This window comes from Asterias amurensis, chromosome 3, assembly GCF_032118995.1.
Source record: "Asterias amurensis chromosome 3, ASM3211899v1".
NCBI classification, from domain to species: Eukaryota; Metazoa; Echinodermata; class Asteroidea; order Forcipulatida; family Asteriidae; genus Asterias; species Asterias amurensis.
Genome location: NC_092650.1, coordinates 16,317,902 through 16,341,875, shown reverse-complemented (window position 1 = coordinate 16,341,875; position 23,974 = coordinate 16,317,902). Strand labels below are relative to the sequence as shown.

The 23,974-nt window shown below is 36.8% G+C and overlaps 1 protein-coding gene across 2 annotated transcripts in view; it reads right to left on the bottom strand.

Annotated features, from left to right (window-relative positions):
• Positions 1-1,154: 1,154 nt before the first annotated feature.
• The window catches only part of LOC139935374 (protein spire homolog 1-like), a 48,847-nt gene continuing 26,027 nt past the window's right edge, over positions 1,155-23,974 (bottom strand). The window contains exons 4-15 of one of the 2 annotated variants that reach the window (XM_071929922.1): positions 18,681-18,806; positions 17,898-17,975; positions 16,890-17,063; positions 12,825-12,911; positions 10,687-10,798; positions 9,319-9,506; positions 7,988-8,126; positions 7,119-7,285; positions 5,367-5,501; positions 4,867-4,934; positions 2,998-3,138; positions 1,155-1,841 (exon numbers count right to left, since the gene is read on the bottom strand). In XM_071929922.1, coding sequence (XP_071786023.1) covers positions 1,514-1,841; positions 2,998-3,138; positions 4,867-4,934; positions 5,367-5,501; positions 7,119-7,285; positions 7,988-8,126; positions 9,319-9,506; positions 10,687-10,798; positions 12,825-12,911; positions 16,890-17,063; positions 17,898-17,975; positions 18,681-18,806 — 1,743 coding nt within the window. In that variant the 3' untranslated portion in view covers positions 1,155-1,513. The remainder of the gene's footprint in view (positions 1,842-2,997; positions 3,139-4,866; positions 4,935-5,366; positions 5,502-7,118; positions 7,286-7,987; positions 8,127-9,318; positions 9,507-10,686; positions 10,799-12,824; positions 12,912-16,889; positions 17,064-17,897; positions 17,976-18,680; positions 18,807-23,974) is intronic. The other variant, XM_071929923.1, reaches the window with a different exon arrangement.

The following is a 23,974-nucleotide window of genomic DNA, read 5'->3' as shown; positions in this document are numbered from 1 at the left end:
AACCAACGCACAACTCAACTCACATATGGCCCCGACCGGGAATTGAACCCGGGTCGCCTTGGTGAGGGGCGAGCGCTTTACGCACAAGCCAACCGTGCCACAGCTAACCTCTTTCCCCATTGGATCCAAACTTGCACTCGACACTAACCCCTGGAACGGACACACTGACGTACGATGCTGATTTGGCTCCATTTCTGGCATATCTTCACAGCCAGTGCTCAATTTAATATAGCTGCTTGAGCAGGAAATCTTGCTTAACAATTTTCTGCTAAGCAAAAACAGGTAGGATACCAGTGACAAATTACACATCTGACATTGTATTTAAGCTGGTAACCATATTCCGGTAAGCATTTTGTGCTAGGAAACTTTTTTTAAAATCAAATTGGGCCTGGGTGTCGATTGTGGTCGGGGTTGACACTGAAAGTAGCAAGTTGGATGGGCAGCCACACAGTGGAACCTCAAAAAAAGGCATCAAGGCATATAGAGTAAACCTAGTCCCCTCTATTCCTTGGTCGGGTATTTTGACACACCCACCGTAAGCGTGTGAAAGTTTTCAATAAGCGCGCACGCAGAGCAGTCCATTTTGGTTCAGCCAATCAGCATTGTTTTTCAGCACTTCCCAACCTGGGGATAACCAGAGGTGCCGACACAGCCCGCTGCCCATGATAGCTCCAAAAAAGTGGTTAGGAATGTTTCGAATCAAAATCAGATCAACTCCGGGAAAGCATTTTAGAGGACGAACCAGTGCTAGTCATTAACTTAAACCCCCAAACTGGCACTTCCCAAACAAGTGTCTGCTAAAATGTGAACAAAATGCGAAACGATCCTCCAAGAAATATCAATAAACTAACTAGAATTTAAGTACTTTTTTTCTCTGTTTTGGCAAACAACAATTTAAAAATGTATTACCTAAATGCACTGAGATGTATGAGAATGGTAGCGAAGTGCAAGTTTGCATTGAAAGGGGGGAAACTTTCTAAGAATCAGGGTCTATACTTCATAAAGCTGACCAGAGAAATGTGCTTGCTGCTTAAAGGAACACGTTGCCTTGGATCTGACGAGTTGGTCAAAACAAAAGCGTTTGTAACCGTTTTTTATAAAATGCATATGGTTGGAAAGATGTTTTAAAAGTAGAATACAATGATCCACACAAGTTTGCCTCGAAATTGCGTGGTTTTCCTTCTACTGTGCGAACTAACATGGTCGGCCATTTATGGGAGTCAAAATTTTGACCCCCATAAATGGCCGACGTGTTAGTCGACGAGGTAAAAGGAAAACCACGCAATTTTGAGGCATGTTTGTGTGGATCATTGTATTCTACTTTTACAACATCTTTCTACCCATGTGCATTTTATAACAAACGGTTACAAACGCTTTTCAAAGACCAACTCGACCGATCCAAGGCAACGTGTTCCTTTAACAGCTTAACCAAATTTGACTAATATTACAAATGCTCCATGGTACATTAAAAAATATATAGATATATTATTTAAATACACACATGGACTCAGTTTTATGTGTCGTCACTGTGATGGCTTCCTGCACTACCTCGACTTTGCGAGCTGCGCTCGCTTCGGTTACTGTGCCCGCTCTTTTGACTGTCGAGACTACTCTGCTTGCGTAGCCTCGGCGGTGAGTCTAATGTGAACTCTGACCCCTGATGACCCAGGCCGTTGACCCTGCTTGCCTGATGGCTCGACCTGACGGCTTCTCGCAGAAAGTCTTTGCACTCACAGCAGACGTTGTCCAGCTCTTCCTTGGGCCGGTTGGTTTGTCTTTCTCGTCGCCAGAGACGGGGAGAGCCGTTGGGACTGACCGATGGGGTTGGAGGCTCAGAATGGCTGAAAGGAATGCAAACATCAGAAAGCTTCATTAAAGGATCAAACAATAAAAAAATTAACTATAATATTAACATTAACTATAAAATTAACTATGGATTTATAGAGCACCCTACGCAAGCCTCAAAGCACTTTACAGTAAAACAATAAGATAAAACCACAATATACACATTTAAGTGAACTGGGCAAATGTAAGGCTAAGAAGCAGATGGTAGGCCTAATAAACAAAAACCCTATACTTCCCCTAACATAAGTAAGTGATGATTTACAATACTAAAACTTATTTAATATAATTTTCATCTGAAAAAGGGAAATAGTTATACCCATACACTCATAGCACAATGCTTTCCTAAGTCCTCTGCAGGGAAAAAAAGTAGTGACACAGTCATAAATCCATTTAATTAAATTCAACTCAACTTTTATTTCCTTGTTGCAAAATGTACAGGTAGACAAGTACATGTAATTGCAAAGAAAAAATGATTAAACAGAAATTTACAAAACAATAGTTATATGAGATACAATGAAATATAGAAGCAAACATGGAGGCATATTCAAAAGGAAAAACTTGTATAGAAATGCCTTATACAACAACATAGTGGATTTCTGAACATACTTTAAGTTACAGATCGTCAGGGATGAAACAGCCCAAAGAAACAAAGCAAATGCTTCCTAAAGTCACTGGACACTATCGGTAATTAGTTAGCAAAAAAACTTACTTCAGTAACAAGCAATGGAGAGCTGTTAATCATAGTATAAAATATTGTGAGAAGCAGCTCCCGATCAGAAGTAACGTAGTTTTTGAGACCGAGGTTCTCACATAAATACTAACATACTTGAGGCCTGAAGCCTTTTTTAGGCGTCTTTTAAGATGCCTTAAATTTGTGCGATAAGGGTTTTTATTATTCTTTCAATATTCTCTTGTAACTTCGATGACTAATTAAGTCAAATGTTCACAGGTTTGATATTTTATGCATATGTTGGGATACACCAAGTGAGAAGACTGGTCTTTGACAATTACCAATAGTTTTCAGTGCCTTTAACAAGCTAGGACAGAACAAGAAAGTACATCATAACTAGAAAAATCTGAGAAGGATGAAAAGAGAAGAACGAGCTACTGAAATTGGGCACATAGAGTCTGTCTGACAGCTTATAAGCCTACCTTTTGAAGGCATGTGCAAAGCGCCCTCCATAGGTTGGGCTACTCTTCCTTGGGCTGGTGGGACTCAGTGCCTCGATGGGGATCTGAAGAAAGTGACCTTGAGGCAGGAACATCTTCTTGCAACAGATCATACAGATTAGTCTGAAATCACAGAAATCAAAGAAATCAAAGAAATCAACATCTGATCATTACAATCTCATCGGAGAAATCATCCTGATATTAGTGAAATTATAACAAGATATTAGTTTTGATTTTACTCTTACACTGGTTAAAACCAAAATTAATATCTTTTATCCCTGATGAAAGTTTAACATCTATAACATATCTTTCTGAAAAAATGTATTAACTAATCAACAATTAATTAAGCAATTAATTAACCTGACTAGAATCAAATAACATATATAAAAAATACTCTTTATCCCTGATGAAATTTAACATCTATATAACCTATCTATATGAAGAAAATAAATGTATACTATGCACCTCAAGTACCTAAATAATAATAGTCTTTGATATTATTATCATTATAACAAGATAGTTAGATATAAAGATAGATAAAATGGATTAAAACAGGCTAAATTACAACAATTTTACATATATAAAAACACTACAAATTTACATCAAATTGGGGGAAGAAAAAGTAACGAAAGGCCAATAAAAAACCTGAGTGACAATTAGAGAAGCAGATTATTGTGTGTAGGCCTACTTTTGCATGTTATCAGATAATGTTAATACAAGCCTGGAGCCTTGTACATGTATAAGATTAAAGCAATTAATTTACCTAACTAGAATTAAAATAACATGTATAAAAACACAAATCTTTGATAAGAGTCAGCCGAATAAAACATCATCAACTTTATAAAAAAGAAAAGAAAAAAAAGAGAGATTTTAATCATTTTTATTTTAAAGAGAGAGCGCTGGCATGAAAATCCGGAGGTCGCAGGTTCAAATCCTGCTTCAATCAACTTTTCATTGTTCACTCGAGTGAAAATTAGAAGAAGTAACAAATCTGCAAGAGAACAAACAATAAACAGAAACAGCCTAGAATTTCAGCAATGATTCAGCCTAAAATTTCTCAAGAGGATTTTGTTTTCTCCTTTAGTTTTCTTTTATAAGTGAAGGTCATTTTCATCATAAAAAACATCTGAATGTCACTGGAACAAGCTGTTGAGCAGAAAACACATTGACAAGCATAATAAGCAAATTTAGTGCACTCAATGTACCGAGATTGCCCGGGAACGTACTGAGGATACATTGCTAACACACATTGGTGTATGGGGTAAAAAAAAAAAAAAATATATATTCTTTATCCCCGATGCAAATTTACTATCTATTATATCGTTGCGGTACCCGCTGCCAAAACATAAGATTTGAACTGCCACTGGCTGCCGGGCAATCTCGGTAGTCTAGTTGGTATGACACTGCTCTAGAATTGCAAGGGTCGTTGGTTTGAATCCGATCCCAAACAGGGTCATAGTGAAGTAGATCAATTGGCAGCCTTTCTTTTATATGGAAAAATAACGACCGTTTTTTATTCACCAGGCTCACATAAAAAGTCTGAATTCAGACAAAAGTCTGCAAACAAATAGGAACAATTTCAATTTTCTGGTAAACTTCATTCAGCCTGTTCAACTTTGTAAAAACTTCACCCAAATATTTTTGTATGAAATCCATTGGGTCAGATATACAGCAAAAAAACCCAGCTAGCCTCGATCCAAAGAAGTAAACTGTTTTCCCAAAAACATATTTTTTTGACATTTTCATTTTAAAAACAGATAATGGCAGATACTCAATAACGAAAATAATTTCAAGACGATGTAACAAGCTTACCCGCAGAAGTGTAATTTGCATTATTAAAATTGTAATTACCTTTTGCATAGTTTACATCTACTCTTGCGTTTGAAGAGTGCAAACTTCTTCTTGCAGGAGAAGCATATCTGTAATCAGATGAAATAAATTACTGGTTAGATTTTTTGGTAGCGATAACTTGCAGTATCTTCTTTCAGAACTGATTTATTAATATAGCGTTACCGAGTACATTACGCATGAAATTGAAATTGTCAAAACGTTGTACTCTCTTCATTTAAAAGAGTGAAAAGGCACTCTTTGAAGAGCCATATGAAGGACAACTCTTTTTCGAGTGGTCTTCCACTCTTTTAGATTGAATTTTGCATCTTGTTGAGTGATTTGTCACTCTGTCCTGGAGTGAAACCCCTCTTAAAGAGTGAAATAATCACCACCCTTTTTGAAGAGCCACATGAAGGACAGCTCGAAATGTAAAGAGTGGTGTTTTTCACTCTTTTACATAAATTAGAGAGTATCTCACTTAAAATAGCTACAATGTACACACAAAACAAGTATGAAATTACCTTTTCTTTGAGGACCCCATGGTAGATTTTGGGCGTGACTCTTAGATTCTCTATCTCTGCCTTGACTAGGACACTCCTAATGTGAATGACCTCATCCACTGTCAGCGCTAAACATTCCGGTGGGATGTACCGCTCCTGGGGGTAAAATAAAGCAAATGTCAAGCAAGGTTGTAATGAAAACACTGTCCCTTGACAACAAAAACACTGTCAGACTGTTTCTTTAAAATCCACTGTCTTAAAGCCATTGGACACTTTCGGTACGGAAAAAAAAAAATAAAAGTTCACAGATTTACAAATTACTTACAGGGTTTACAGAAGGTAATGGTGAAAAACTTCTCTTGAAATATTATTATTCTATGAAATGCTTTACTTTTTGAGAAAACATTAAAACAATATCAATTCTTAATATCGAGAATTACGGATTTATTTTAAACACATGTCATGACACGGCAAAATGTGCGGAAACAAGGGTGGGTTTTCAAGTTTAATCTCCCGACTCCGATGACCGATTGAGCCTAGACTCTCACAAGTTTGTTATTTTATACAGAAGTGTGGGACTTGGACAATACTATTTACCAAAAGTGTCCGATGGCTTTCAAATGCAAAGATCCCCTTTGGACTAGTTCAATTGTTTTAATCCTATATACATGGAGATGTATATAATAAAACTAACCTGAATACAATCAAACTATAACCTGTGAAAATGTTATTTCAAAAATAAATAATGGTGTAAACAAATAAGTAATGGAATAAATGGTTTTGACTTTGCGAGTTTGAGATATTGCCAATAATCCAGATGTAATAATTATGTCCATTAAGGAAGAGTATTTCCGATAGGAACACACACTCTGAGAAATTACTGCAGTAATGAAAATTTCATTTCAAAAAGTGGTCATGTTTTTGATATATATTAGTGAAAACCTTGAGCGAATATTTCCATTCAGGAAGAGTAATTTCCCTGATAGGATTAGACAATTTGAGAAGTACTGCAGCAAATTTGAATCAGAGAAGTGTACCGTTGGCAGAAACGATTCAAGTTTAGACATTTTGGGACATAAAAACTTAATAATAATAATAATAATAAACATTTCTATGGCGCTCTACAATTAACACAGCGCCTCACAAGAAAAACAAAATAACATAAGTAGAAAACAAAACAAAAGAAAAATACTAGAGTCTCTCAATGGGGAAACAAAAACATTTTGAGAGACCGCTTGAAGATCGAAGTAGACACTGCTTCTCTGACGTCACATGGCAGTTGGCTCCAAAGCTTAGGAGCTGCATTGAAAAACTGACTGTCTCCAGCCTTTTTATAGGAGCGAGGAACAACCAAGCGTGTGACGTCAGAAGCAGAGCGGAGCCTTCTACTGTCTTCAGAATGACCAGTATTGTAGAGGATCAAGTTTTCTGTGAGGTATTTTGGTGCTTGACATAAAGACATTTGTGAACATACAGGAGGATTTGGTATTTGATTCTGTCTCGTACTGGCAGCCAGTGAAGAGATCTCAGCAGGTCAGAGGAATTTTGTTCTCTGCCACAGGCAAACACAAGACGAGCAGCTTTGTTCTGAAGGCGCTGTTATATCTTTTTACATAACCACATGCATACTTGGATGTTAAATGTTTTGTCAAAATGCTTTTTACTATCAAAGGCTCCTGTAGTAGGCTTTTCACCAAAGTTTGTAGTGCCATTAATTTCAAGTTTGATTACCAAACATTAAAAATACAGCTGACACAAAGGCCTAGTTCTTACCGGTTGGCCGGAATAGAGGTCCGATGTTTGACAGATTGCTATACTGTGACGTCGTGGACTCTCTCCTCTCGGTAACGCCTCCTCGTCTTTGGTCTCGTCTTCCACATCGCTCTGTCTGGCAACATCCTCATTGGTAGGAGTTACTGAGGACTCTGGAGACAGCATTGCTGTAAGAAGAGGACGGAGAGGATGATTTAGGAAGAAGAAATTATCTTTATTATATACAATTATTTATCCTTCCAAATCCTCTTTGAATGAGAACTTAAGCTCAAATGTTTACTTATCACAGGGCCAGTTACACCAATCTTAATCAAGAATTGCTTGATTATATTTAGTTTGCGGTATCACCATGTTTCTACTTGCTAGGTAGATTATGGTTTTTCGAGAGCTTGTCTTGCTTAATATTCTGCTACGACTCCGCTGAGTAGATTTGCAGAATTTCGGAAGACTTCTCAGTTCTGAAAAAAACTGTCCTGCATTTCAACTGCTACCTGGGCGGACGGTAGAAAATCGGCAGGGACTCACTAATATTTTATGGAGGGGACTTCTCGTGGTAACTTCACTACCAGCAAAGTGAGTTCTTATATGGTCTAAACGTTTCAACTAGCTTGCTCTAGTCATCGCCAAGCTTGGCAAATTTGTGTACCAATGGAAGCTTTATGAAAAGGGCAATTGGTCAAGGAAGCTGTTAAATTGTCTTTTGCGGCCATTGTAAAATCCCTTTCAATAACAGCGTTCATTTTAAAAAATCAGCAAAATAAGCCATGCTGGGTTGTATGGCATAATGCTTCAGGAATATGACGCACAGCCAACTCTAAAAAAAAATTGACACGAATAACATTTTGTACGAGACAATACGGAAATCTTACTGTCAAAGCTTGGAGCGTTGATGGTTGCTAGTCTCCGTAAAGGCTGAAGTTGACTCCTTCTTGCTTGTGGTGTTAGTAGTTCTGTATCGGTCTGCGGTGTTAGGGTTAGTTGGCTAGTCTCCGATGCAGTAGCATCATCCTGTTTCAAAATGAAAGATACTTAAGTGATAATTGAAGTTTTGCATGGTGTGGATCACAACAATAACTAGAGTAGTAAACCTGTGGGTGCAACCATGTACAAAACTTTTTTGGTAGAAGTGTTGGGTCCGAGAAGACCTGGATGAGGTCCTGAGGTTTCAAAGAGTATTTTCAGTTAGTCATCATGAGTCATTTATTCTCTTGAAGATGACTAGAGTATAGACGATGTGACCTATGTTTACATTCAAACCGCCCTCTGTTGAAAAAACACTGTATACGTCATGTTTCGCCGGGCAAAAAGACACGTAGTCATGCTAAGATTGCATACACTTTCTAGCTGGCTGCCAAAACACAAAGGTTTTGCCCGGCGGTATGCGCGCGAATCATGTTATGGTTTTCGTGTGCAGTCGGAGGTCACATCGTCTATACTTTTTAAAATGATGAGACCACACCGGTCCTTTTCAGAGTCAACAGTTCTCCCAAAAGAGATGAATACAGTACCTGAATGAAACATTGCGAACAGCATATTTTTGGCACTAATAAAGGCTTGTACATCCAAAGAGGTTGAGGTTTGAGAAGGTGGCAAGAAGAGGCAAATAGTGCACTGCAGCCTGGAGACCAACACTAAACCTCAAGTTGTAATATTTTGGTTTTTACTATTTTTACAACTTTTGAACCAAAGGTAGTATCAACATAGGGTTTTAACAGTACTAAAATAAAGCATAGATGCTCTTTTCAAATGTAAACTAAAAATCTGACCTGGGTCGAGAAACGACTCATGTCGCTTAAAGGGAAGGTACACGTTTGGTAATTAATCAAAACAAATATTAACTTAACAACTGACTTGGTAACAAGCATTGGAGAGCTGTTGATAGTATAAAACATTGTGGGAAACGACTCCCCCTGAAGTACCGTAGTTTTTGAGAAAGAGGCAGTTTCTCACTAAAATAATAAAAGACTTCTAGCCAGAGGTCTTTTATTCCTATCTGAAAGCACACAAACTCGTCCAACAAGGGTGTTTTTTCACTCATCATTTTCTCGCAACTTCAATGACCAATTTAGCTCAAATTTTCACAGGCTTGTTATTTTATGCTTATGTTGGGATACACCAAGTTAGAAGACTGGTCTTTGACAATTACCAAACGTGTACCTTCCCTTAAATCGTATCACATTATGTTACTGCCAACACCCACCTCATCCGACCAATCCAGCGTGATCTCTGCTCGTAGAACCTTCCTGGGAAGCTCAGGGGAAGCTTCAAAGAAGTCAAGATCTTCGGAATCCACACTAGAGGCACAGCTACCTTCACTGGTACTCTGGTGTCGGAGTCGAGTTCGGATCTTTGGCTTTGCTTTTTTCTTCTTGGGCTTCTGTTTACGCTCTACACAAAAAAGTTCATTAAATATGTAATGTAAGATTTTCTTTCTAAGTCCATAGGTTGGTAGTTTCAGGTTTTTGGGGGGTTTACAATCACAATTAGAAAAATATGCATGCAATGGTTATATACTGTAAAACATTAATGAACATTTAATATTTTGTTGTTGAAATAGACAGAATAATTCAAAGGTTTTTTTTTAAGCTAGAGCATTGCAGAGAGATGCTTATTTCTTTGGCTACAGTTTATGCTCTAACAACAACAAAAAAGACAAAAGGAGAACAAATTTAAGGATTAAACTAATTGACGAGGATTCAGTTTACACTGAACTGAAAATTATTAAGAAGAACAAAATAATAAACTACCCAGCTGGCCAGGCTTGTCAACTTCATTTCTGATTAAACTACAATTGTTTGTTTTTAAAGCCAGGAAAAGCAATTGAAAACTACAGATTTTGGAGACCTTTAAAGACCTGCTTGAACGAAAATGTCAAGTCGAGAACTTTGCTGAATTCCACTTAAAATGTTTTCGATGAATAAGGAAATCGAGTCATATGATTATAAATAGGTTTCAATTGTGTAAAAAACAATCATTTTGTATGCCCTTGTCCAGAGCTTTTCTGCGAGATTTGCGAAAAGCCCCGTTACGTAATCACTCTCAAAACGTCATAAGTAGATAAAGCCGCTTTGTTGCAGCGTGGATGTATATTAAAGCAAACTCCCACAAATGACGTCAGTGGCATTGTCCTTTGACGCCCGCTCTCAACGGCAGCAGTGTTTTTAGTTTTTCAAAAAACCTTTAGGTAGGGGCCTGATTTTTTAATCGATAATTACGAAAACGTTCAGAAGTGTACACATATCAAAATTACATTAAAATGGTGAACAAGTGCATTATAAACAAGTAAAAATACCATTTCTGATGAAAACATTCCGCTCAGGTAGCTGTTTAAAACATTTGGTTCATTTGATGCACTGACTTCATCCGTCAGTGACTATTATGTAGCTATTCAATATTTCAAAATCATAATTTGGAGTGGGTGGGTTAAGTCAAAACAATGTATTTCTAACATTGACGATTGACAAGATGGTCCCTTAGATAAACATTAATGAAGTGGGTTATGATTGACAAGATGGTCCCTTAGATAAACATTAATGAAGTGGGTTATGAGAGGGGATATTTCACTCACCTGGTATGACTCTCTGGGAGGCCGGAGCTAACTCTGGCTGGGCCCTGATGTCATCCATTAGTCTCTCATAGGCACTCTGCTTACGTAATGGCAGACGACATTTGTCTTGTACCTACAAAGAAATATACACCCTTTTAATAAAAAAAACACTCCCAAAATGCACTGGAAGTTTATATTCTGCTAAATTTGTTAATCACACAACTATAGAGCTCTCAAAGTAACACACACACAAATCAAGATATGAAATTAAACAAAAAGGGTGCATTTGAAAGAGAAAAAACTACAAGCAACTCAGAGGAAAATCTTTTATTTAATTTTAAAAATTCCTACTCTCAGAAACTTTTTCCATAAGTTCACCAACCGATTTAATTGTTTTGAATAAAAGCAATTAAGATTAATTGTTTCAATCTGATGTTTTTTTATTAAGTGGTCAGACAATATAAGAGGGTTGTAATTGGTTAAAACTTGTTGTTTACAAATAATTCCACATATGAGTTAATGTGCCAAAGTTATAATTTGTGTGACATACCACTTTGTCTGGCAATTAAGATTGATACGCAAATCTTCGTATCAATCTCAACGCTCAAGTCTGAGATCAACCTCTTGACAAAGACGGTGTTTGGTTAGTTCTCTTGTTAGCTTGTGTAGTAACAATTGTTAGTCTTGATTAGGATGTTAGTGAGCTGCTTGTCTCTTTGAACAAATACAAAAGTTAGTTCAATATGCCAAATTGTCATAGCTCTGCTTACTGCAGGATTCTGCACTATGGCCCATAGAATTGTGTCCTCTATAGAGCGCAGAATTTCACGGTATACAGTGCCAAAAAAAAGGACCCTATAGACGATGTGACCTATGTTTACATTAAAACCGCCCTCTGTTGACAAAACACTCCATGCGTCATGTTTCGCCGGACACTGAGTTGTGCAGTCACAGTAAGATTGTGTACACTTTCTAGCTGGCTGCCAACACACAAAGGTTTTGCCCGGCGGTATGCACGCGAATCATGTTATGGTTTTCGTGTGGCGTCAGAGGTTACATCGTCTATACTCATTATCCTTTTCTGCATTTCTGTCTTTGCTTCCCCACCCTCCTCTTCGGGTGTGGGGGTCGTGGGGTACCTTGGATCTTCCCCCGATTCTGGTTATTTTATATCTCCAAGAAGACTCGGATGGATTTCTAAAGGTTTCCAAAGCAACTTCAGTTGCTAAACAAATATGCGCAGGACACCAATCAGAAATAGAGCATATCACATAAGATTTTGGCTGGTGATAATAATCTTTGCTAAGCGCAAATCCAAGTGGTAAGCTTAGCAGTTCTCTGCCATTTGCCTTCGAGCAGCAGCAAACGTCCATGTGATAATTTCAATATCTATACTTCAAAGCTAAGAGTTTCAAGAAATTGTTCAAAAAAGAACAAAATATTCAGTAAGAGAAGACATGTTTTCACACAAAATCAAAAACACAGCAAAATTAAAGACAACACTGCACAATAAGACAACGTTTGCACCCATTAGTACTGTTAGTTTATGGCGGGATAATTAAGCACATCATGCATGTCAAACAAAAGAAAATCATAGCTAGCGTGAAGGGAACAAATTGTGCAATGTCTGTTAAAATGACTCTGAACTGGGATCTAAATTGCTGACACAACGAAAACATATCATAGCGTTTTGTGGAACTCATGTTTACTTTTGAATGAAATAAACATAATTGCGTATACAAAAATTATGCACATTAGAGGTTCAAAAATAATAATTTTTTTAGGAAAGTTAACTTTGAAGTGTTGGATATTGAAATTTGTAAATGTTTTTTGTTGTTTACTTAACTACAATTTTTTATATTTTATTCTTTATTGACAAAACAATAAAAACATAAATGCATTTAGTTTCAGAAACTTAATACATTTTTTCATTAAAAATGTTTTTTTTTCTAGAAAAGCACTATAAAACACCCTTCCTTTCAAAACCCAAAAGCACGATAAAAACCAACTTTTTAAAAGTTTTATAATTCTCTTGAAGCTGAAGAAAAGCAAAATGGCGACAGACTGCGATTTTGACTTCCCTTTTCATAAATTTGGTACGGCCTATTACAGCAGCACGATCAATGCAAAAGTAATGCAAAGTAAGAAGGATTCATTACTGGTTTGAGGGGTGGTCTGGACCTGATGAAGTCCAGTATGACATCATGGGCCTCCTTCTTCACCCTAGGGGGTATGTCACCATTCACCTACGGCAAAATAACAAAACGGGAAGGAGTGATGAAAACGAAAAAGAAGCAACTAGATTTACTGAGCTGCTACATGTATGGCAGAAAAAAATGGAAGGCTTAAAAAAGGCCTAGCCTACAAGATGTGTAGTCGGCCAGTTGACATTATTTTATTTTAATCTGAGTTGATGACACTGTGAACAAAATGATAAACATTCCGAGATGTCCCAAACATTTGGGGCAAAACCTCCATGCTCATTAGCAGCGTGTTTACTAAATAGGCAAAAAAATCATGCTTAAAACTGATTATAATTTTTTTTTATAACATTGTTTTGAGGTCATGCAACTAAAAGATTTCGAAATTCTGACAAGTTACCACAACCTTGGGGTTTTGTGGTTGAACTTTTTAGGCTTTAAATTAAGGTTTAAATTTGGTCCTATTTGGTAGCATGAAAACTGGCAGAAAGTCGGTTTAGGGAAAAGCACATTTTGAGGGGCGCTTTTTTTCTGGCAAAAAGAAAATTCTAAAAGTCGGACCTGCTAAAAATTGAACAGAATTCTAAAGTTTAGTTGATTGTAAATATCTTTGATTGGTTTTCAAGAGGCTGAGTGACATTAAACATTTGTGAGTATCTTTTAAAAATTTAGCATTCAGCATTGGTTGCTATGGTGTTTATGTAGTGTGGTGCAGAAGAGTCTACTGCCACCCTGTGTCCAATTTCGCAAATCTCTCCCCACGCAAACCACCAGAGATACATCAAGATCAATTACCTCTCCAGACTAGGTCTTTAAAAACCCATTAGAAACATTAACTAAAAGGCGCAGAATGTAAAAGGTAACAACCGACGCTTTCTGACGTACTGACAAATTTGATTTGTCATTGTGAGACTATACGCATAAGCAGTCTGCTTTCAATGGTCCACTAAGTGCACTGTCAACAATCTAAATGACGCAGATTGGTTTTTGCATCTCTGTAGAAGAATGTGATATTAAAGGTGTACAAAGATAATATTTTATCCCGGATGCAAATTGAACGTCTTTTAAAACAGGGCTGAGATTAATTTTGAACTCAAAAAAGCACTTAAAGAAAGCAATTGAGATTGAAACAACGGTGACGTTCTCCCATAAACACCTCCAGGATACCCTATTTGTTTTTAGTTAATGTCATTGTTAACACCTAATGAGTGATGTATTATTGTGATTACTACAGCACTACCTCTCAGCTTAGCCCACAGTGGTTTGCGTCTACCTAAAAGCTCTGTGAGTTAACCCGTGTAGTTTGTGCCAGTGTATTAATTATGTAAAAGGCAGTGGGTGTGGACACAATTGGTAATTACTCAAAATAATTATAAGCATAAAACCTTACTTGGTAACGAGCAATGGGGAGAGGTTGATAGTATAAAACATTGTGAGGAAACGGCTCCCTCTGAAGTGATGTAGTTTTTGAGAAAGAAATAATTTTCCACAAATTTGATTTCGAGACCTCACGAAGTCAAGCATCTGAAAGCACACAACTTCGTGTGACCATGGTGTGACAAGGGTGTTTTTTCTTTCATTATTATCTCCTAACTTTGACGACCAATCGAGCTCAAATTTTAACATTTTAACATTGTTATTTTATGCATTATGGTGAGACACACCAGTAGTGTCCAGTGTCTTTAAATAAGCTATCCCTCTCTGTCATCAAGTTTTAATAACCACCAAAATGTTCAGTTTAATGCCATACTGACACAGTCATATCATCAACAGTGGTCAAGAATAACATGTTATTAGTTAATTAACAAATAACATTGATGTAATCTATACAAGAATTCAGCAGAATGTCCTCCAGATGAAATAAAAGACTAATGTTTCTCTTGCATATTCTATACAAGCTGCTTTTCGAAAAACATTTTGCAAATATTATACAATTAGTAAATAGAGATGTCATTAATCTAACATCTCGTTTTCACCGTGGATTTCCAGATCTTGAGTAATAAACCACAAGGGTGAGTTTGTAATATTTTGGGGCATTATACAAAGAAATGCCAAGATATGATAAGGGTTTAAGAAAAGAAAAAAATACCTGAGTAGGATTTGAGCCACCAACCCCCAGATTAATGTGCCAGTGATGTACCAACTAAGCTATCTAGCTCTGGGATTTGGAGTCTCCAAGATTTCAATAAAAGTTTTTTTCTTGAACGAAGGCCGAAAGGGGAATAAAATAATGTGTGAGGTGTGAGGGGAAGTTGTGTACATACAGTTCTGTGCACAATTTGGTAGAGAACAGATTTTTGTAAAGGCATGCAACGTTTTTCTGACACACCACGATCTTTGAAAATAATTCACAACGAATACCAGTTGGACAACTACTTTTTTTTTAAATCAAAGCAATATTACAAACTGACAGCAATGAAATAAAAAAGAAAGGAGATGCACACCTTTGGTGAATATGGCTGTGGACAGAACTGGAAAATGCTATTTCAATCTTCTTCTTTTTCATTTTCCAAGCATTTGAAAGAAAAACATTCATTCATGCCAAAGACCAACTTCCACTTTCCAAGATTGATATACAAATTTATTCATTAAATATTTAAAGATGCTATGTCAGATCATTGGCCCCAAACATTAAAAAAATTTTTTTTTTTTTAGTGAATGGTATTTCAAAGAGTATCACCAACTCTAACGGAAAAAAAGTTTTACTTTTCTTTTTAATGGTCATGAACCAAGACAAAAATTTACAACGTTTCATATAAAACACATAAGAATTGGTCACGTGATATATTGTCGAGATCCAGACAAAAATTAATTTTGAGCACTTTATTTCACTGCTACTAATATTTGGCGGACTTTTTCGAGCATATGACTCAAATGAAAGCTTGTAACTTTCTTGACTCCCATCAAAATACCTATTGAATTTTAAATTAAAATTTTGGGGTCAAATCGATCAAAACTCTGACATAGCATCTTTAATAAAATCGACTTCCTGTCATCCAACCAATGGTGTGCACACTCTTTAAAATAAAATAAAATAAATCAATGCACATCTATAAACAAAATTATACTACTCAGTCTTTGAACTTCAGTCTTGAAAGGTTTCTTCTGAGAGAAATCTATGCCCACAAAATACAACCCACAAGGAGATTCTCTTGTAGGCAATATCATGAAAAGCAGAAAATCTCAGCAAATATTAAAGGAGCCGGTGCCTTGGATCGGACGAGCTGGTCTTTGAAGAGCGTTTGAAACCACTTGTTATGAAATGTATATGGTTAGAAAGAGGTTTTAAAAGTAGAATACAATGATCCACACAAATATGCCTCGAAATTGCGTGGTTTTTCTTTTACCTCGTCGACAAGCTCCTTCAGCCATTTATAGGAGTCAAATTTTTTACTCCCATAAATGGCCGAACGTGTTAGTTTGCAAAGTAAAACAATTTCAAGGCATGTTTGTGTGGATCATTGTATTCTACATTAATAACATCTTTCTAACCATGCATTTTATTAAAAAACGGTTACAAACGCTTTTCACAGACCAACTTGACCGATCCAAGGCAACCTGTTCCTTTGAAGAATTTTAGTTCTTTGATGTGCTGGGTAAAGTAGAGCGGACTCTTTATCACAACTCACATAAAATATACATTACATGGTACTTTTGACCTTCAGAATTGCTTAGCAAGTTCCTTCTTTACTAAGCATAATGACAAGCTAGCGTACCGTCGTTTTCAAGAACCAACAAAGGTGTAAATAAAAACCATGTAAACCAATTTTTGTACAAACTCCTGACATACTCATTGCTGTTAATTTTTTCAGCAATTTTCAGGATCTCACATGTAATGGTTTCAGAATTTCTTTTCAGCATGACCAACCCATATTTGCCAGATTTGCCATTTTTTATAAACCCTCCAACTGGGCCCATTTCCATAAAAACCTTAAACCATAGACTCCAAAAATAAAATTCATCCACATGGCGATTGCCTCTCGAGAATTCAAAGTTCACAGCCTGAATGTAAAAGTGAATTACCAAGACTTCCTTGAGCGTGAATTTCCGGAGTCGTATATCGTCCATGAGGATTTCATAAGGTGTAAGCTCGTACTCGATGGGGATTCGATGTCGGTGGCGAGTCTCACCGGCCTCGGCTTCTTTGAGTTTCACACCTCGCCTGAGCTGCTGGAGAACCTGCATCCAAATCCTGGCCTGTGTGGAATTGTCAAAAAGGAATCACAAAAATAAGTTAAAGATACTAGACACTATTAGCATATATTGTCAAAGACCAGTCGTCTCACTTGGTTTATCTCAACATATGCACAAAATAACAAACCTGTGAAAATATGAACTCAATTGCTCGTCAAAGTTGCAAGGTAATAGTGGAAGACATAACATCCTTGTCACATAAAATTGTGTGCTTACAGATGCTTGATTTTGGGACCTCAAAATCTAATTCTGAGGTCTCAAATTCGTGGAAAATTACTTCTTTCTTTAAAACTACGTTACTTCAGAGGGAGCCGTTTCTCACAATGTTTCAAACTATCAACAGCTCTCTATTGCTTGTTACCAAGTAAATTTTTATGTTAACAATTATTTTGAGTAATTCCCAATAGTGTCCAGTGCCTTTAAGAGCATGCTTTTAGAAGTAGCTTCCTTCAGGGTTCGCCCCAGACCATGAGCCATTCTGGTCTCACAAGTTTTGAAAGTTTGGTCAAAAGGGAATATTTTTTACTTGTTTTTTTTTTTAATCTTGGTTGTCATAGCCCGTGCCATCCGGAATATTCAAAAATGGTTTCTTTTTTATATATTTTCTTTAAACTTTTAAACGAAGGAGCTTTCCCAGAATGGGCAGATTGAGATTGAAAACAAAAACAGGAGTAACTACTTTCAGTGTCCAATAAGTATCGACCAAAGTATGGCATACAACCCTAAAAACTGCTGTTATAGTCATGGATCAGGTGGCCATTACAACACAACCTAGGAAACAGCAATGACAGGATCATCATATCTAGGGGGGAGGGGGGGGGGTGAGGGGATACATACCCATTGCCTGGGTTGAAGATCTTCTAGGTGCCCATCTTCTTCTGTCAGGTCGTCATTTACATGTAGGCTGTGTAGACTCTGCAGTGACAGAAATATTGACTTGTTAGTATATAAACACATGTACAAGGTGGGAGTTTCATTAAAATGTCCTCCCCACCCCTCATTGTTTTAAAGTGCAATGATAATGTCACTGTGTGTGTTCTAAATGTTTGTAACACAAGTAACAGTTACTTGTGTACTATATGATATTGTTGTGTCCCACCTCCCCCCCCCCCCCCAAGAAGGACTTCAAAAAGTTATGGAGAAAGGGCAAAAGCAATTGATCTGCAAAAGTACATTTCAAGACAACTGATTGTGAGACTTTGATTGGTTTCTGCCATTCATAAGTGAAAGAAGGTTAATGCATAGGAATGAGAAATAAAGCTTAATTGTATTTTATTGCTTACAGCCTTAAAAAAAGTACCCTGTGTGCCCGGAAGAAGGCGTACAACTTGTGATTACTGTTTTTTGTTTTTGTTTTTTTAACTTAGCAGGTTGAAAGTTTATTTGATGATGTTGTTAAGTTTTGGGGGTTTATTTTCAAAATAAGATTTTCAATGTGCTAACTGATAGCAGCGCTGTGAAATGGAAACTCGGACAGTAAGCACAAAATAGGCCATTAAGTAGCTTTTTGCTTTGCTTACTGAGCTTTGCAGTTACAGAAAGCAGAATGCTTACGAAATTGGGTCCATTCAATTAAGACTCAAAAGAACCCCAGTCGATAAATCTAATAAAGACGTTCACCTTTTTACTTGATGCAATGACTTGAAGGAATGACGTAAGCTCTTGTACTTCAGCGAGGACTGCTCTACAGACGGCTTGGTAGTGGCAAGGTGCATCAGAGGGCTCTTGTAGATGTCTGCTACAAACCTATAACAAGTGAAAAGCACATAGAGAATGTATGTCACTAAAAGATGGTAAATTGAAGGGTGATAGAGGGGTAGGGAAAGAATGCAGAGAAAAAGGAGGAATACAACGCACCTTAACGCAGATCCTAATAATGATTTAGGTGCACTGCAAATTGAACAGTGATTGGGGCCGGCAGATGGACCATGTCACTGGAGGTCTTCCTTTGCCCCATGATTAAGATGCACTGCGCACTGTATTTTGGGTGTAAGGCTCTACGCCCTTCCGCTAGGCACAGAAAAGTAGTTTCCCAGTAACATAGTAAAAGCAATAATTTGGCTCCTTAAAAAACACAGAGTAACTTTACACTTTTATCATATAATTACCCCCCCCCCCCCAACATGCGTTTTCCCATTCCCATGCAGAATTTAACAGTCCAATAAGGACAAATTAATGGCAAAACACCGATCAAACTTTCAAGTTCAGTTTTCCCATTCAGCGTGATTAGTCCAAACTTCAAAAATTTGGGTCCTGAATGCATCTTCCCCCAGTCACTTCAAAAATCCTTAGGGAGAATCCTGTTGTATTATTAAGAGAGGCAGCAAAGATTTCAGAGTGCCAACTTTCATGTTTTATTTGGATGTGCCGGAGTGCGTTTCAGACTCAGTAAAAACAAAAGCGAACAGCGCCAAACACCCTTTGAAAAAGGCAAATGCTTCAGATTTCCCCAAGGAACTTTACTGTGCGCAACTGCCTCAGGCAAAACTACAGTTGAAAATAAAGCTTCTTTCTGATATTTAGACTTATTGAGAAAATGTGCATCATTTATTTTGCCCCTGGAATCCTTATCCTCAGGGCTCGGAACAAAATGACAGCGACAGCTGTGAGTTTGTTTTGCAAATAATTAAAACTTAAAGTAAAGTAAGGTCATAGATGAGTTTTTGCCAACAAATTGCTGATTTATAAGCAAAGTAAGATACAATAAAAGTCACATGTGAAAGTTTCAGCAGAATACAGTGTCTACTTGATGAGAAAAAAAAGAAGAAGAAAAAAAATGTCATTGTATTTTTGCAATACTCCAAAACAATTCATGTTTGGGCTTTATTTCTTTATATCACTGTGGCAACACATCTTATAGACAGAACAATTTCACTTTGAAATTATATTTAATAAACAAGACAGGCAAGGTTAAAAACTCAGTGTTGTCTGATGTTTCCAGCTTGTCTTTGGACAAAACGGCGCCAGAGACAAGAGCTGGTGTAGGAGTGCCACAGTCATCAGCAAGGAGCCTCCAACAGAAGTAGGTGAAGGTTGAGCCGACGAATACACATGGATATTACAATAATGCATTTTGGCTTCATTTCTATCACTCTGGCAACACATCTTACAGACAGAAACAAATTCGCTCTGAAATTACGTTTAATAATTGAGACAAGCAAGGTTAAAACTCATTGTCGTCAAATGTTTCCAGCCCTAGTATGAGATGCAAAGATAGATTCAATATAATTTCTAAGATATAGCAAGGAGAGCAACATCATTTCTATTCCTCTAATCTCCAAGTCTTATAATCTTCACAAGGAGAATACCATGATCAGGGTTTAAGTTTTACACTGGACCGCAGACCTGAGGTCAGTAGTTATTAGTGTCCGGCCAGTAAACGGGACAAGTCTGGCTGTCTTGAGGTTTTTGTTTTTTTTTTCAAAAGGAGGTCACAATAGAACCTTCAAGACTCCTCATTCCCATTCTGAAAACTGTGCAAACATGGGATCTTTATTTTGTGTTTTACAGTCCATCTTTCAGAAGGGATTTATTCCGGTCACTAGCGACCCGTCCGCTCATGAAAGAGTTGAATGAAGTCCTGATGGTACATACTGGGCCGCAACCATGTACAATTTCAGACCCTCAAAAAAAAAAAAATAGCTATCCAGATTTATAAACATTTTCTCTCTTAATTTTGTTCCTTCTTTTCACATTTTTTCCATGACAGAGAAATAATAAAGAAACCATTCAGCTGTGTGTGTGTCACAGTACGAGACTACGAGCAGTACAATGGTACATACACAGAGTAAGAAGAACTGATGGTTAGACCATCTGCATTGGAAATCAATGTAAATCAATGCATCAGGACGGCACGCCGCACTGCGGCGGACCAGTCTATGTAAATCAATGTATTCACTATTCACAGAAACACCACAGAAGCCCCACCCCCCCCCCCCTCGTAAGCATTTCCATCTGAATTATAGAGCCCTTGTTTTACCTTTTGAGACAACTTGTCACCGCTAATTAACATTTGTTTCATGCTAACGAATATTGTGTTCCAGAAACACTAGAGTCACAGGTAAACTAATTTGTGTTTTCAAAGGTAATTAGGTACAACTCTATCGAGTCATAAATATAATAAACAAATTGTTGTGCTTTGCTCGTCTTTTATGAAATATTTTTTACAAATAAATAATAATTGTGTTGTATTTGATTTTCAAGACAATTTTTCATCACCGGATAGCTAGTGGTACTTTCTTCTTTCATTTTAAGAACTGATGTTAAGATTTGTTACTCATCGGAAATGCTCAACGCTGTTAATTATTTTGTACTTTATGCAATACAATAATCAATGACATAAAACAAAGTATAAGTTAATCACTCCTTTTCTGAATACAGTTTTGACAAAAGAGGCTATACGTGTAAGCCATACATGTAGTTCATCTTTGTTAAGGCAGGGCAGAAAAGGAATCCTCTATGACAGAAATGTAAATTTCTCCTGGACCATTTCAAGTGGCACCAAGCAACGCAATGATCGGGGGCAGGGAGGCAACGACCATGAGCATGGATGCATCAGCCAGGGACATTGAGGCTTTAGCCAGAGGGGAATGGAGGCAATGACCAGGGGCATAAGCGATGACCAGGGGCATATAAAGCAAAGACCAGGGGCATAAGCGATGACCAGGGGTTGGAGCAATGACTAGGGGCATGGAGGCAATGACACAGGCCCTTGATGGTAATTGTCAATGTGTCTGTGGTGATGGACCATGTGTATACAAGTTTAACTTCTGTTTGTGTTCTTAATTGTTTCCTTTAAAAAGATAATTACTGCTCATTAGTATTCATTGCATTGATAAGTATATTTACATATCATTATCTGAAGACATTCCGACCAAGTGTAATGAATCTATGTAGTTGTTCTACACTTTGAGAAAGCTTGAAAGTGATAATGATAATTTATATTAAACTATACGGTAATTAATTGGTGTTTACATTTAATTCTCCAGTATACTTTTTGATGAATAGTGATGTAATAACAATGTTTTCTAAACACACCCTAGATTTTAGAAATGCATGCAGTATCTGCACTTTGTGTAACCAATCATAACACTTTAAATGAAAAGTCTGTGAGACTGTTAGCTTAAAGGCAGTGGACACTATTAGTAATTACTCAAAATAATTATTAGCATAAAACTTTACTTGGCAATGAGTAATGGGGAGAGGTTGATAGTAAAACACATTGTGAGAAACGGCTTTCTCTGAAGTGACATAGTTTTCGAGAAAGAAGTAATTTTCCACGAATTTGATTTCGAGACCTCAAGTTTAGAATTTGAGGTCTCGAAATCAAGCATCTGAAAGCACACAACTTTGTGTGATCAGAGTTTTTTTCTTTCTTTCATTATTATCTCGCAACTTCGATGACCAATTGGGCTCAAATGTTCACAGGTTTGTTATTTTATGCATATGTTGAGATACACCAACTGTGAAGGCTATTCTTTGACAATTACCAAGTGTCCACTGCCTTTAATCAATATCAGAGTCAAAAGAAAATAATAAAAAACTGTTTTCAGTATTTCACTATTTCCAAACATCAGATTTCAAATAAACATGTAGGGCCTATGTGAGTTTTTAAAACAAATAATAGGAAAAATTTCTGCATCCGGCAACCACTTTATATGGGATTTATTTTATGCTTCTAAAGGAAGTTAGACTACAGATCCCTCTTAATAAATATTCCTCTTGAGTACTGAAAACATTACCCTTTAAAAAGGAAAATTCAAGTGCACATTTCATCACTCAGACAGAACTTTTTTGTACACTAAAAAAGCCTAAAGGAACTATGGAGTGTTTAGTCTTTATTTTGTTCTTTTGTTTGCATTTTTGACTTGATACAAAATGTCTGCATTTCAGTCTTTGGCCGTCATGGAATATTTTTAATGAATCCCCCATCAAAGATCGTATGAATGCAATAAAATTCTACAAAGGTCTCTGACTTCCTGTATTTTAAGTGAACCTGATTACCCATTGAAAGGGGTTCAGAAAAGAATGCTGGCGATTGTGATTCTCTCATTATTTTTTTTTTTTATTAGTTCCAATAATTATTTAATGAAACTAACCTGTCAAAGGCTTCCGCACAATGATTGCTCACGTTTGTAGAGTGACTCAGAATTTGAAAATATTTCCTTGAAATTATTTATTGGATTTTTTGGTATCTAAAGACCCTCATACAGAACTTTTTCGTACACTAAAAGGAGTATGGAGTATTTTTCTTTATTTTGTACCAGGTGTACTTTTGTTGTCTGCATTTTTGACTTGATACAAAATGTCTGCATTTCAGAATTTAGCCGTCATGGAATATTTTTTAATGAATCCCCCATCAAAGATCGAATGAATGACATAAAATTATACAAAGGTCTCATGACTTCCTGTATTTTAAGTGAACCTATTTACCCATTGAAAGGGGTTCAGAAAGGAATGCTCGCGATTGTGATTCTCTCATTTTTATTTTTTTTATTAGTTCCAATAAATATTTAATGAAACTAACCTGTCAAAGGCCTCCGCACAATGATTGCTCCCGTCTGTAGAGTGACTCAGAAAATGAAAAATATCTTCTTCAAATTATTTCTTGGATTTATTGTATCTAAAGACCCCCTGGCAACATTTTAAATTTTCTAGAAAACGGTTCCCAACAATCTTGAATGCTTATATTTACAAGATTTATATGCACATATAAATGTTGTTCCTCCAGTAAAAGTCAAGTCTTGTTGAGAAATGAGTTAAAAAAATAAAATAATGAATTACATTTGAGGGTAATTTAGATAGATTGATAGATAGATAAAACGGTTGATTAAAAAACTGTCCTCGCAGCACAAAGGCTGAAGTACAACAATTTTACATAAATTTAAAAGTTTAAATTAAACAGAAGGCAAATT